Source organism: Poecilia formosa, unplaced genomic scaffold (assembly GCF_000485575.1).
Source record: "Poecilia formosa unplaced genomic scaffold, Poecilia_formosa-5.1.2 Scaffold52, whole genome shotgun sequence".
Lineage (NCBI taxonomy): Eukaryota > Metazoa > Chordata > Actinopteri > Cyprinodontiformes > Poeciliidae > Poecilia > Poecilia formosa.
In genome coordinates, this window is record NW_006799991.1 from 2,681,682 (window position 1) to 2,695,025 (window position 13,344).

General features: G+C 37.1%; 1 protein-coding gene across 3 annotated transcripts in view; it reads right to left on the reverse strand.

Annotated features, from left to right (window-relative positions):
* usp13 (ubiquitin specific peptidase 13) overlaps positions 1-13,344 on the reverse strand; it is a 32,574-nt gene that overhangs the window by 7,064 nt on the left and 12,166 nt on the right. The window contains exons 10-17 of one of the 3 annotated variants that reach the window (XM_007552787.2): positions 12,333-12,405; positions 10,968-11,093; positions 9,126-9,279; positions 8,528-8,702; positions 8,344-8,432; positions 7,867-7,989; positions 3,150-3,173; positions 2,625-2,768 (exon numbers count right to left, since the gene is read on the reverse strand). In XM_007552787.2, the coding sequence (XP_007552849.1) occupies positions 2,625-2,768; positions 3,150-3,173; positions 7,867-7,989; positions 8,344-8,432; positions 8,528-8,702; positions 9,126-9,279; positions 10,968-11,093; positions 12,333-12,405 (908 nt within the window). Of the gene's footprint in view, positions 1-2,624; positions 2,769-3,149; positions 3,174-7,866; positions 7,990-8,343; positions 8,433-8,527; positions 8,703-9,125; positions 9,280-10,967; positions 11,094-12,299; positions 12,406-13,344 lie in introns of all 3 variants that reach the window. The other 2 variants (XM_007552786.2, XM_007552785.2) reach the window with 2 other exon arrangements.

Sequence of the window (13,344 nt, forward strand, 5' to 3'; positions counted from 1 at the left end):
TAAACATACTTCAATATTTTCCAAAAACTAATTCAGGAACTAATCAAATAAAACAGACTGACCTTGGCTGCATGCAGCTCTTCTAATAAGAGAATAGACTGTCCAAAAGCAAAACAGTCAACTGTAGAGAAAGAATGCATTAGCTCTTTTTGTTAACAAACTTACCTCTCCAGATAGACAATAAGTTACTGAAATATCTCAACCTGTTTTTTAAATTACTCTTAGACAGGAACACAAAGTGCCCACTTCACTGTTCTCCCTGCTTCACGTCTGATGACGTGTTCGACATACAAGTAAACATTGCATTCTTACCCAAAATAAATGAATATCACATGTGCTTATAGTACCAGAAGAAACTTATTTTATATGTAAACGACAAATATTTACAAAGAAAATGTTTTATTAATTTATAAGATTGTGCAATGGTAAATTGGTTAAGTTCACCACACAGAGAAAAAACCCAACCCCCCAACTTTTGAACCCCGCCAAAAAAGTTCCAAGAAAAAAATAAAATGGAATCAAAAAATAGTGTGTTAAATGTCAGCAGCTCTCAGCGTTCCTATAATAAATTAATAAGACCAAATGCATTTGGAGCAGTGCATTTTCTTTTCCAGAAGACGTTTGGTCTTTGGTAAGGAAACGTACCGTAAGTGTCTGCTATTTTTCCTGACAAACTAAGACATTTACTCTGTAAACTGAAAAATGCTAGAAGATGTAGCTTTTCTGTGACTCATTGAACCATCATTTAGTTGTCTCTGAGGATTTGGTCATCCTCTCCAAAATGTTGGTCAAGAACTTGGATACTGCTCGCCTGCTGATGCTCTTGCATTGTCTTGTTGAAACATCCATTTTGGCAGCATTTTTTCTTCAGGTATAAGGCAACATGTATCATGATGTTTTCAAACTGATCCACAATATGTGCAAAAAAAAAAAAAAAACTCCTCAACATCACAATCTGGAGAAAATAAATCCCCTAGATCCAAAAGTAACAATCTTGTGTATGGAAATAAAAGTTATTGTGGTTAAGTATCTTGTTAACTAACAAAGTTTTCAGGCTCTAAAAACTTGTATTAAGATGTGCAACTTTCTTCTGGCAAAACATCTAGAAGAATCTAAAGTAATAATGGTGAGAAAATGGCTAATCAAAAAGAAGAGAGCTGAGCAAGAATAAAACTTTATGAAGCACACTTGAACAGCTGATCCTGCTGATATTACGGCGTCTGAATGCAGCCATTTTGCAGATGCATTAGTCCCATTTAAAGACTAACTGGCAGGAGGCTGCTCTAATTTCCATCCACTGTACAAAGGCTCTTTACATCCAGCAAGGGAAATAAAAAGTGACACGCGTCGACGCCTTGGGGGAACAGCTTCACTGCGGAGCAGCTCAGATACTCTGGGTCGATTCCCACCAAGTTTTTGTTGAGGATCAGTAATATACAGATAAGCACAGACAAACACTTGCAGCCCAGAAGTGGAGACTGTCTGAAACAGTGTCGGGTTTCTATATATACAGAGAAGAAAAACATTAGATGTGACATGTCTATCAGTTCAAATTACCTCTGTGCTCAAAAGGTCCCTAATAAATAAAGTCCTGCCTTTTTTCTGCTCCCCTCTGCACCCTCTGAAAGCCTGCAGACCCTGTTTCAAATTACTGCACAATAACTTTAACAGAGTTTTAGATGCAGTTGTTTGGGTCTTAAGTTCCTCAGACTTCATTTTCCCTTCAATACTAACTCAAAACTTGCAGAGAAATCTTTTGCAGGCTTTTGATGTTATTATTCCTTATATAATTTTGATGGTGTGCGATTAGTTTTTCCACACATTTGCTGGCAACAGACTGCATAAACACTTTATTTCTTGGGTAACTTTCAAAATTGGATGTTCACAGATCCCACAATTTGAGGATAAAATCAAATGTTATGTTATTAGTCAACTCTGCTCCATCACTAATTGTACATTTCATTAACAGAAAAGTAAAATCTACAAAAAGATGGATAAGGTGGAGCCTTAATTTTAAGACATAAGAGAGCTTATGAAAATCTATCTACTGCCCGTTGAAAATTTGCTGCATTTTATTTCTGTACATACTCCAATAGTAGGTTTTTATTATTTTTAAACCCCTTAAAAATCCTATCTTCTGAAGACTGGTGAACAGTCTACATGTCTATATTTGTCTACATGTTTCTGATGCCATTTTTACAAGATATTTAAAAAATGATATGGCTTTGGGGCTACTGAAATATTGTCAAAGTTGTAAGATTAAATAGTAAATCGCTACATTTGCTGGTTAATGTTTGATAGTCACTGATTTGTCAAAAAAAAAATTAGTTAAAACAGCTTAAACAGAATTAGCAGAAAAACAAATTCATCTTTATAAAGTCAAAAATAAAACAAAATTTCTTGTTTTTGTGTTTATGTGTTTTTTAATTAACTTGCTACCTTTAGAAAGGTTCCCTCTTAAATGTCTCATATATGAGCAATGACATTTAGGCCCACTAACTTTTGAAATATGTCAAAAGACGTTTTAAAAACTGCCGTCAGCCTAAAGGAGCTTGCTCAGTTTCTGTCAAACAACTCCCCCTCAGCACCATGCTGCCATGCTCTGTGAGGCATTGCTGCCTTACCAGGCTCCTCCATGTGGGCTATGATCCAGTTGAAGGCCATCTCTGGGCCCATGTTTCCTGTGTAGTACACCGCCTTCCTGCAGGCCTCCAGCGGAAAACCCATCTCTGCCAGCTGCATAACGGCGCCTTCATCTATCTCCGGAGCTGCGGTCGAAATAAGCCAACATCAACAACGCCTTGGCATACACTCACCGATTCAGCAGTAACAGTAACCCTCTCTCTGTGGGACTCATTAGACAAAAGGACCAGAGGAGAATCGGGTCCGGCGAGGCATCTCTGCCCAGGTAAGATTTATCAGAGAGAGAAATGAGCCTGGCTAAAATAAGCAGAGCTACATTAAAATAAAAAAATAAAAATAAAAAGTTAAGTTTGCCTGAAAGTACAGCGCACCTGCAGCACCTGCTCAGGTGGTGGAGGCATTCATCACAGCTGTCTAAAGGAAAATACACTTTCCAAAGCAATAACTTACATGCATCTAACACATTTGTTCAAAGAGTGTGACTCAAAAGAGAAATAAATACTCACAGTCAGTTGAGCTCATGGAGTTATCTGGAGAAAAGGAGGAGAGTGATTGCTTAGAGGTAGCATCGCACAGTGAGATCAATAATCACAAGTTGTGCTTTTTGTTTCAGCTCAGACGATGCTGCAGGAAGAGTAAAGCTTTAAAGGATTTACAGACGTTCCCTAAACGTCTCACATCCATAAAGTTGTGTGCGCTTATCACACACACCTCTCCTCACTGCTTTAAACACGGCAAAAACCCAAAATCTTAGCAGGTAATTTTGGTCTAGTTTCTAATGCAAATATCTTATTACACCTATAATAAGACAAATTAACTTAAAAGTAACTTTTCATTACATACTTGTTACATTTACGCTTGTATTAAGTAAATAATTCGATACTATTGATGAAAACATACTAGTTCCAGTGGCAGATAAGTTAACTTATAACATGAGGAAAATGTCTCATGTCATAAGTTAAATAATCTGCCAATGGAACAAGTACGTTTTCATCAGTATGAAGGAATTATGTAATTAAAACAAGCTGATAGATCTTACTGAAAAGTAAGATCTATCAGTTTTGAAAAGTTTTGTCTTATTTCAAGTTTGCCAACATATTTTTACTAGAAACTACACCAAATTTATTTGGTAAGATGTTGTGTTTTTGCAGTGAACAAGGCTACCTGTACGAAAGCTAAAAGGAGCATGTTAGTGAGAGTTACTGCAAACACACAAAACTCATCAAACGAACTTGAGCAGCCGCCCAATTTTAAGCTGAGGTGATTTTTAATCAAAATATTATTTCCTAAAACCAAGAAAACCAAAGCATTTTGTGACGAGAAGCAAATATGCTCAAATTCGGATGCAATGCTTCGGCTGCACAAAGCAGTCCCTGCATTATTTCGTGTGATTTGTGCTCATTCACTCCAGAGAAAGTATTTACATTGACAGTCATTTGTACAATAAAGTACATGCACTCAATAGTTTTTAGGCACCTAAGGAATAACAGGTTCTTCAACTCATCTCCTGCATAGATTCCCTGAGGTTTAGCTCAAGGCAGCTAACTCTGCTGATGGTCATCAGAACAGCCATTGGTACCTTTAGCATGTATTGGCTGGTCCTCCTGGAAAATTAACTCATGTTGTCTTCTAAAAAGCCTTATGGAGATGCAGAAGTGCTCTAAAGTGCCTTGGTTGATTGTTCTGCTGACTTTGAAAAAAAAACCCAGTGGACCAGCGCCAGCACATCAGATGGCTCCCTGAATCATGAATGGATGTAGAAACCTCACTCTGGATCTGAAACAGCTCGTCTTATGTGCCTCTCCGCTCTTCCTCCAGGCTCTCAGACCTTTTGCAGTGAAATAAAAAAATGTACTTTCAAGTGCCTTTTTCCTCTTAGCTCAGGCAGAACTTCAGCTGTAGTCCACATTACTTTAATCTTCTCCCAAACTTTTCAAAGGACTTTGCTTCAAAATCCTCTCAAGGCCGTGGTTAACATTTATGCTTTTGTAGCTCTTTCCATTTTTTCATTCACTCAGCTTTCCATTAATATCCTAACATGCATCACTCTGAACAGCCAAGTTTCTTTAGCAATGACCTTTTGTGACTTTTGAAAGGTGTTGATAACTTAAGCTGGCAGTCTTTCCAATAACTACGTGGCCCTTCACATGACCATAATGCAAAATTTCTACATGGATTTTCTATTTTTAACCAATGTTCTTGGTCAAAAGCGTAACATTTAAAGAAACAGAATTTTAGGTTTTTGTTAGATGAAAATAATGATTACAACAACAAAAAAAAAAAAAAAAAAAAACAAATCAATCAAATAACAAATGGAATTTCATTAAACGAAACTAAAGAAATAAAATAAAATAACTTATGTGACGTAGCTTAATATCAAAATGAAAAAAAAAAAAAAAGAAAAGGTGAACTCAGAAATCAATATCTTAAGTGTGTGCTTCCATTAGTTTGATGTATTAAAACAAAAAACATTGAAGCAAAACAACTAATTTCTCTTTTTGTCCCCCCAAATGGTCTGAAATATTTTAGCACACAACTGATTAATAGACTGATGAGCAATATTGTGGTTCAGTCAGGCTACAAGAAAACACATTTGTGGGTGTAATCAGTGCGAAGCATCGATGCATTTGGAGACAAAAGGGTGACCAATCATTCATTGGCAGCAAATAAAAATTCAAGATATTAATATGAAATAAGCAAATATAGGAGCACATTCAGAAACAGCAAGTTATTTGCTCCGACCTCTTTTCATTTCACGGTTTTAATCAGATTAAATACAAGAAGAATGTTATTGTAACCTTGCATAAACACATCTGAGCAGAAAACGCAGAGAAAGTAACGTTGAAAAAAACTTAATCAAATGAGAAAAATGTTTTATAAGTGTGGTCACCGTGTTTGTGGTCCTGTTGTCAAATTGCGAGACTCGTTTCTGAATATGCATCCATTGAATTGTAAATCTGCTCAATGTGAAGCAAGTAAAGGGCATATAAATATTGGTAAAAATTAAGGCTAAAAGTATTTTGTGTTTTTAAATCCAGCTTGGTAGAAATTGTTGTTTATGCAAATGTACATATTTTCTTTTTGAACACTTTGATTGGTCACAATCAGTGCAATGCATAACAAGTGAGCCAAAATGTGCACTTATACATGTGATGGCTTTTATACACATTCTGTTTGTACAGAGCTGTGAATAAGGTATTAATTTCTTCTGTTTTTGTCATAAATATATTTCAGATCAAACTAGTTTAGACAATCATAATCTGTTTAAAAACATAAAGCCTGGTTCAAACCACTTTAATTTGTGAAGGGGAAAAAATTATCCAACTTTCTTTGGAGAAAGCAACTAATAAATAGGTTTAAGTATTCATGGCAGTGAATCTGCAATTAGGTGTTCCAAAAAATGCCCAAAACTAGATCCTAAAAGAAGGATACCTTTTCTTTTCTTAGACATTTTACAACATTAGAAACCATGATTAAGAAGAACATTTTTGCCACAGTTTTGTGCCCATACATAATGACCAAAGCAGATATGTTTAATAGATTCTGAGTCCAATTCAGTGTGTTCAGTACAAGCTGTTCAGTACTGAAAGATTTAGGCCCACTCAAAAAGGAGTAGCCTAAATAATTATTTTAAATATCCTGGTTTTGTTCTTTCCATGAGCTACTGCAAGTGTTGTCGTCAGCTCTCCATCTATCTGCCGTATTTCTTCTAAAATATTAGGAACACACCAACAATTTCAAGTAGATTAACTTTTCAACAGGATGTGGACTGAACAAAGACAGAAAAACAGATGAAATTAAGACTCACAAAGTAAAAGTCTGGCTAAGCAACGTTTCTAGAAAAGTGGAACCAGCATTTACTCCAAAACATAGCAGCATATTTCAGTGTCTGTTCTCCAATAGCCCAGTGATGTACATTACAAAAGTCTCACATGAAATAAACACGACTGCAGCACAACAACCTTAATTGACTGAGCATTTCCCTCCCCTGAGATTCTCATTGAATGAGTACTTAAGAGAGAACTGGGGTAGCTTTGAGCAGAATATCAAACTGAAGACAATTTCACAGATGACTGGGTTCGAGAAATACTCCACATGAAGAGTCTATGGTATCTGCTTTGAACAACTCTCATTGAAGTTTCTTCTCAAAACAACTGGAAATTGTGACTTTGTTGGAAAAAAAAAAAAAAAGTCGCAACTTGCGACTCAACAAAGCCACAAAAATCGGTTTGGCGAAACAGAAGCGCAGGCGCTCAGGGAGAACGCTGCCCTTTAACAACACGAACAGGACTGTGAAATTGAAAATGCAGGGCCAAAAATGCCCCAAGTTGTAAAGAGTGCCATTTAGCATTTTCTTCAACGAGTTAACGCATCACCGCCGACGCTGCAGTGGGCCACCGCTTGTAAATAATGGGAGACCCCTGTCTGTGAAGTGAAGCTGAGAAAAATGGACTACTATTCCACAACTCTGCTCCGCTAAAAACCGGTACATCGTAGGACATGCATAAACTTGAACACAAAGAGTTATGTATTTTTTTTTTTATCGCTCAGTTTAAAACTTTTAAGCAGACTGTTAAATCACCAATTGCATGTTCAAATATTTACATTTACATTCTGTTAAATGTAAATATAAGAGAATGATAGAAATAATGATTTCTATCATCCTATCATTGATGTTACAATGTTCTTATTGTAACATCAGTAACAATAAAACATTGAAGAAAACACCTTGCAAATGTTTTTAACTCATACTTTGCAAAACCATACTCTGCTTGCTTTACAGAAGTTTCCAAAATGTCAAACTGTGGTCTGGATGAATAAATAAGGATATATTTTTCTAAAATGCATATTTTTTCAGTAATACTCTCTGTAACACAGCGGGGCTATGTTGGCATTCTTTTTCTCTGAAGATAGTAAAAATAGGTAAGTCTAAAATAAATATTACCCCAAATCTAATCTGACTGAAATCATTTTTTTGTTTTTCAACATTTTATCCACTACAACTTAAGTATTTTACCAAAAAAAAAAAAAAGCATGTGAATTATCCAGAATTATATTTGTATCCTTGATTATTTACTTAATCTTACTTGTTTCTTGGTGAGAAGGTTTTAACTGAGCCAGAACCAAATACTAGAGTTTGCATTTAATGTAAGTGTACAAAACAACAAAGAAAGGTTTCTTTAGCTCGAAACAGAGTAAAACCTCTTAGCCATATTGTCATACCTCTGGTGTCTTCCGGTAAAACAATGGGAGGCATGAGATCCGGCAGCTCCTCTTCGCCCGCCTGCAGCCCCGTGGCTCGGAGCCGGCTCAGGTCCAAGAAGTCTGGAACATCGATGGCCAGGTCTGTAACACCGAACATGCACACTGCTGTCAGCTGAGGAGATTCATTAGCAACTACGCTTGGCAAGTCGCTAAACACCATAATTAATTTCACACGATAACAATAACAAACATGTCTGTGTCTATAATAAAAATTTATGCTTTCAACAGTGTTGCTAAATATGGATGATGAAAAAAATTGTTTATCTTCAAACTGCAGGTGAATTATTTATGAATTTGCATTAGTTTGACAGACGCATCAACGCTTTGCGAAATGCAGTTTGGTGCTGCCCTCTGCTGGTTATTTTTAGTATTACAGCACTTAAGGAATCTCAGTTTCAGCTCCCATTAATCGCTACAAGGCTATAATTTAATTACCAAGCTTCTTTGGCACCCAGTCAACACCGAAGGTGAATTTCTTGATCTGCACAACAAGATACTCTGGGAACGAGGCGAAGCGGGAAGTTCTGGGAATGAATGTTTAAAAAGATTTGGCTTAAAAACAAGTAGTAAACGAAAGAGACAATAATGAAGTGATTTCATCAGGTGCATGTCTGATTACTTGACTCCAGCTGACTTGGCCTGCAACGCTGAACTCCAGAAATCGGGGACGTTTTCAGGCTCCGTAAAGGCCTGAAGGCAGGCTGTGAAAGGGATCCGTGCTCGCACCGGTTCAGGAGGAGCCCGCGTGTTCTCCTCAGCTTCTTTCCGCTTGGCCTCATATGCAAGCAACTCCTCTGGAAAAAAAAAAAAAATCAGAGATCCAAGTGAGAGGAATTGTTAGCAAACACAACATATACACAGAGCTTCAAATATTGTAAAACAAAATCTGTTATCACAGTGGAAATATGAAGTTAGTAACATAAAACGGCACATAAATTTCCCCCTCAATTCAGAACCAAAGATCTCTCAATCCTGCATGTGCGTGTGAAGGTGCATGTCTGTAAGACTTTGTATAGACCATTCTGCTGTGAGATTCTTCAAATTTATATCCTAGAATACATCTTTGGTTTATGACATCAATTTTCGAGTATACTGTGAGTAATGAATTGCATAGGCAGTTCAAACCAAGACCAATCATTCCCTTTTGCTTATTTTTGAAAACCCAAATGAAATTTGATGGAAGGGCTCATTGATGCAAAAACAACCACCGTCTGTACCTCTATTCGTCGCTGCTTCTATGGGAGCCGGTAGCTGGATGCAGTAGTCGACCCGCTGAGCGTAACGAACCCGCCGACTCTGACAGCACTGAACTCTCTCCTCCACCAAGAAACGAAACGAGTCGCTTGGATTCTCTGAACCAGCACTGTTTCTCTGAACAAAACAAATCGAGAAAGAAAATATAAACCCATTGAGACAAAGTTTTACTAATATGTGAAAGCTAATAAGCTGAACTTTTTCCAGTCGCGATAGAAGATTACAAAACCAACAGATTAGAGAGCACAAATTATATGAAGACAGAAAATTTAAAAATCTTAAAAGGAATAAAACATAAGTCATTATTGGGCTTTCAATTGTAAACCACAGTTCTCTGAAACAAAAGGTGAGCACTTTAACACCATCCAGAAAATGTGTGTGAACTCCCACACAGGTAGGGAGAACATATTTCTGCTCATCCACCAAAAAAACAATGTTTGTCTCAAGATTATAAAAAAAAAATGGAATCCATCCTCCTGTTCACAGTGTGAAGTTAAATTTTAGCAAGAAACTTTGCTATTACAACACCTAACATCACCCTTCTGCTCCTTTTGGTTTAATTCAATTTTCATGTAATGCTCCATCTCAGACATAGAAATTACTATAATTATTATGCACTACAAGTCTGGCCACAGTTGAGAGGGAACAACTCCTTGTTCAACACACCTGAATCAACTGAATAGTTCATTACCAGGCCTCCTCAGACAAATCACATGCTGAAGAGGTAACTGATATTTCTACTGTGCTGGACCAGGGGAACATCTAAAACATGCAGGTGTTTTAGATGTGCATGTAAATACTGTAGTCTACTGTACTTAGATCACAGAGCAATGTCACTTAATCTCAAATTTATCTTTAAATTGACAGACTTGCATCTTTTTAAAAACACCACCACATTAATTATTTTCCCTGGAGCTGCTCAGGTCTCCAGGGCCAACACAGGCTGGGGTCACCAGGGGTTTTATTTGAGGGTTGTATGAAAGGGAAACCAGTCTGCATGGCTGTGGACTATTGCCAATGCAAGCCTTCTATTCTAAGAAGCTACAGAAATACACAAGCTATAATTTCACCCAGGCCCAGCTTGTAGGGTGACTGATGGTTGTGGCTTTAGTTTGGTTATCTGCCTGCATAAACCAGGGAGTCGTTTACAGATGGCTTCAAAAAATATCAGCAACTGGATTAAAAGGAGAGTTTAGGAATTGTTTAAGAAGTTCTGCATATACTCAGACAACATGAGGATGTTTAGGGAGAAAGAAGTTGAATTTAATTAATTCAAACAGGATAGAAGTGTCAGGTTCTTCTTGGGGGCTTGATTATGTCTGATAACCAGGATATTTAAGAAAGCATTTTCTCACCACTACATGTAACTTATATCACTGAACATAAATAAACCCTGTATGAGAAAAACTCATTTAAAGATTTTTATACTGCATGTATGAGCCGACCATGGAGGTTCTGAACTCTTTTGTTAGAACCAGGCAAGGTTTGAAACATCGCAACAAAGTTTAGTTGAACAACCTTTTCAAAAGGAAGCATGTTTTTTGTTCAATTTGTGAAAAAAATGAAATGGAAAAAGAAAATAGTGTATGTGGCTGACTATATATTATGAACTGTTCATAGTGATCTGCTTGCAACAGCTCAAACACAATTTTGCATCAAAACCTCTTTGTGGCGTCACTCTAGTGGCAGTTTCTGGTAATGCTTTGTTCAGTTTGTCCTCTTCAGCGACGGACAGGAAGTTAGCTGGTATATGACTGCAAACACACTGTATATCCTATATATGCAGAAGGCACTGATTCACTTACTTCTACCAAGTTGATAAGGTGCAGGAAGAACTCATGGGCATCTTGTTGTCTGTTGGAGGAAAACTCTGGGTGCCCCCTGCTGACCAGTGCCTTGAGCATTCGGGGAGAGATTCCCCTCTGTTGGTGCTGCATGACAAAAAACAAAATATTGAAAGAGTCACGCACACCGACTGTTCATGAGAAGTCACCTTACTCAAAGGCGAAAGTATGACACTAAAACTAGCTAAAAAAATAATAATAATTTGGTTAAACTGTTCTGAAATGAAGCATAAAGTCTGGACAAGGTGCCAGAAACGTTTTTTGTGGCAACTAAAATTATAGTTTTGGATGCATTCACCACTAAGAAAATGTGACAGGATGCAAGTATTCAATCGCAGCCTTAAAAGTGAACATTTAGCTCAAACTTATATTTGTTTATCAGCCTGCATAATAATCCTTAAATATTTTTTTCACCACATTAAAAAGGGTAAAAGTTTGAATTATCAGCCTGATAATGTTACTGGACAGATGGTTCACTTGTCTTCTAATGTGGTGAGAGAGTTCTTCTGCTACTCAAGTGGGTTACATTTATACAGTATATATTTTCTGAACAGAATTAAACAAATACATTTAATTTGCGCTTATAATGTTGCTGCAGATTTAAAGTTAAATTACTCACAGCTAGATTCTGTTTACTAATTAGGTGCCTCCTGAAGGCATCGGCTGGGGTGTCAGACAGATTCCACACTTTTCAGATTTTTATTTGTAAAAACAAGTAAGGAAATATACTTCCTTTTTCTTCCACTTAATTTTACACTGGTTTATCACATGAAACACACTGAAATCTGGGCTTTCAAAGTCACAAACCAGTTCTTGGGGCATTGAACCCTGACCCTGACATTCATTCTCACAGCAAACAAGACCATATCTCAGCATGTCAAAATTTCCCATCATCATCAATAAATTTAGAAAGCCAGGTTAATGATATATATACGTGATTGCACTGGTCAAGAATCCCTCTGTGCAAACTGAGCACAGCGTGTCAGCACAGGTCCACTGCCGTTTCCTCTCAGCTGTCAAGACGTGTCCAAACTTGACTCCTCCATCACATTTAAGTTCAGGATCACAGCTTTGCCATGTCAGTAACTGGGAGCAATCAGGCTAAAAACAAGCCATGAGGTCATAGAAAGTCTATGTATTACTTCAGCTCCTTTATCCTTCTCAGATCAAGAAACTGCTACATTCATTAGAAGGAAATTACTTTGTAATGCTTTATAAAGCCATGACCGCTGATTCCGTCACATCTCATTTTCAACATCGGCCATGGTCACTCAGTCATGGAGCAGGACATACCCCGTTTAATACCTTGTGTTCTTCTTTCATCACCTGTTCAATGAGCTCAGATTTCATGGGTGGTTTGGAGTACTGGCCTGAGAGGAGCCCGTGTCCCAGTTTAGCCCTGATGGACAAAAACGGGCAGAAAAACAGAGTCAGTCTCATTTCACATTCATTTGGCTTCATTTCCTGCCCATCACACTCTGAAGATACAGCAGTTCTCACGTGAAACAAAAATGCGGTTTCTGCAGGAAACTACAGTCAACATCAGCACAAATGAGTTTTAGTTTTCATAATAGTTTTGTATCTGTGAGATTTTTAAAACACATCTAATCAAACTGAAAGTGTAGTGAAAGCCTCCTTTTCAACTCCTCTGGGATTTCGGCGTTGCAGTTCAGGTGTTTTTTGAGCTTTTGAGATGCTGATCAGTTGCTCCGAGTTGCAAAGGGAAAAAAAAAAAAAAAACATCTCATTGTCATGGTTACACACCATAACAACTATCTGGAGGTAAGAAATGAAGAACAAAAATCTTTCCAGCCACACAACATTCAAAACCAGAGGGAAAATAATTGTTCAAACCTTTTATTTATGAAGATAAATAATTATAAACATGTTGATATCTCAAGCATATTACATGCATTTGTTTTATATTGCACCTTGTTCCACTGATTGCTGCTCTGATTCCTGTTGGGGCAGTGGAAATATGAAATAGGGCAAATTATAAACCAAATTTTGATTTATCAGCATCAACATTAAAACCAAAACTATATCTATAATTACCTTAAATCAAAATACCCCTTTGCAGGCAACACCAAAGTTAAAAAATGGGGATGAGGCAAACTTACAGTATTTTTCCACTATAATTATCTGTGTAAACTGTGCCTTTTCTTTAGTGGGTACCACCAGACAAATGATTCTCGTCATAAAAGCTAATCATAGCAATAAATAGATTAATGTATTAAAAAAAAAACACTAGAGGATCCTTGTCATCTAGAGATGGGTTGGGTTTAACCATTACATTAAAGTAAGTAAACAACTTTTTCAAATTGCCAAATACTATTTG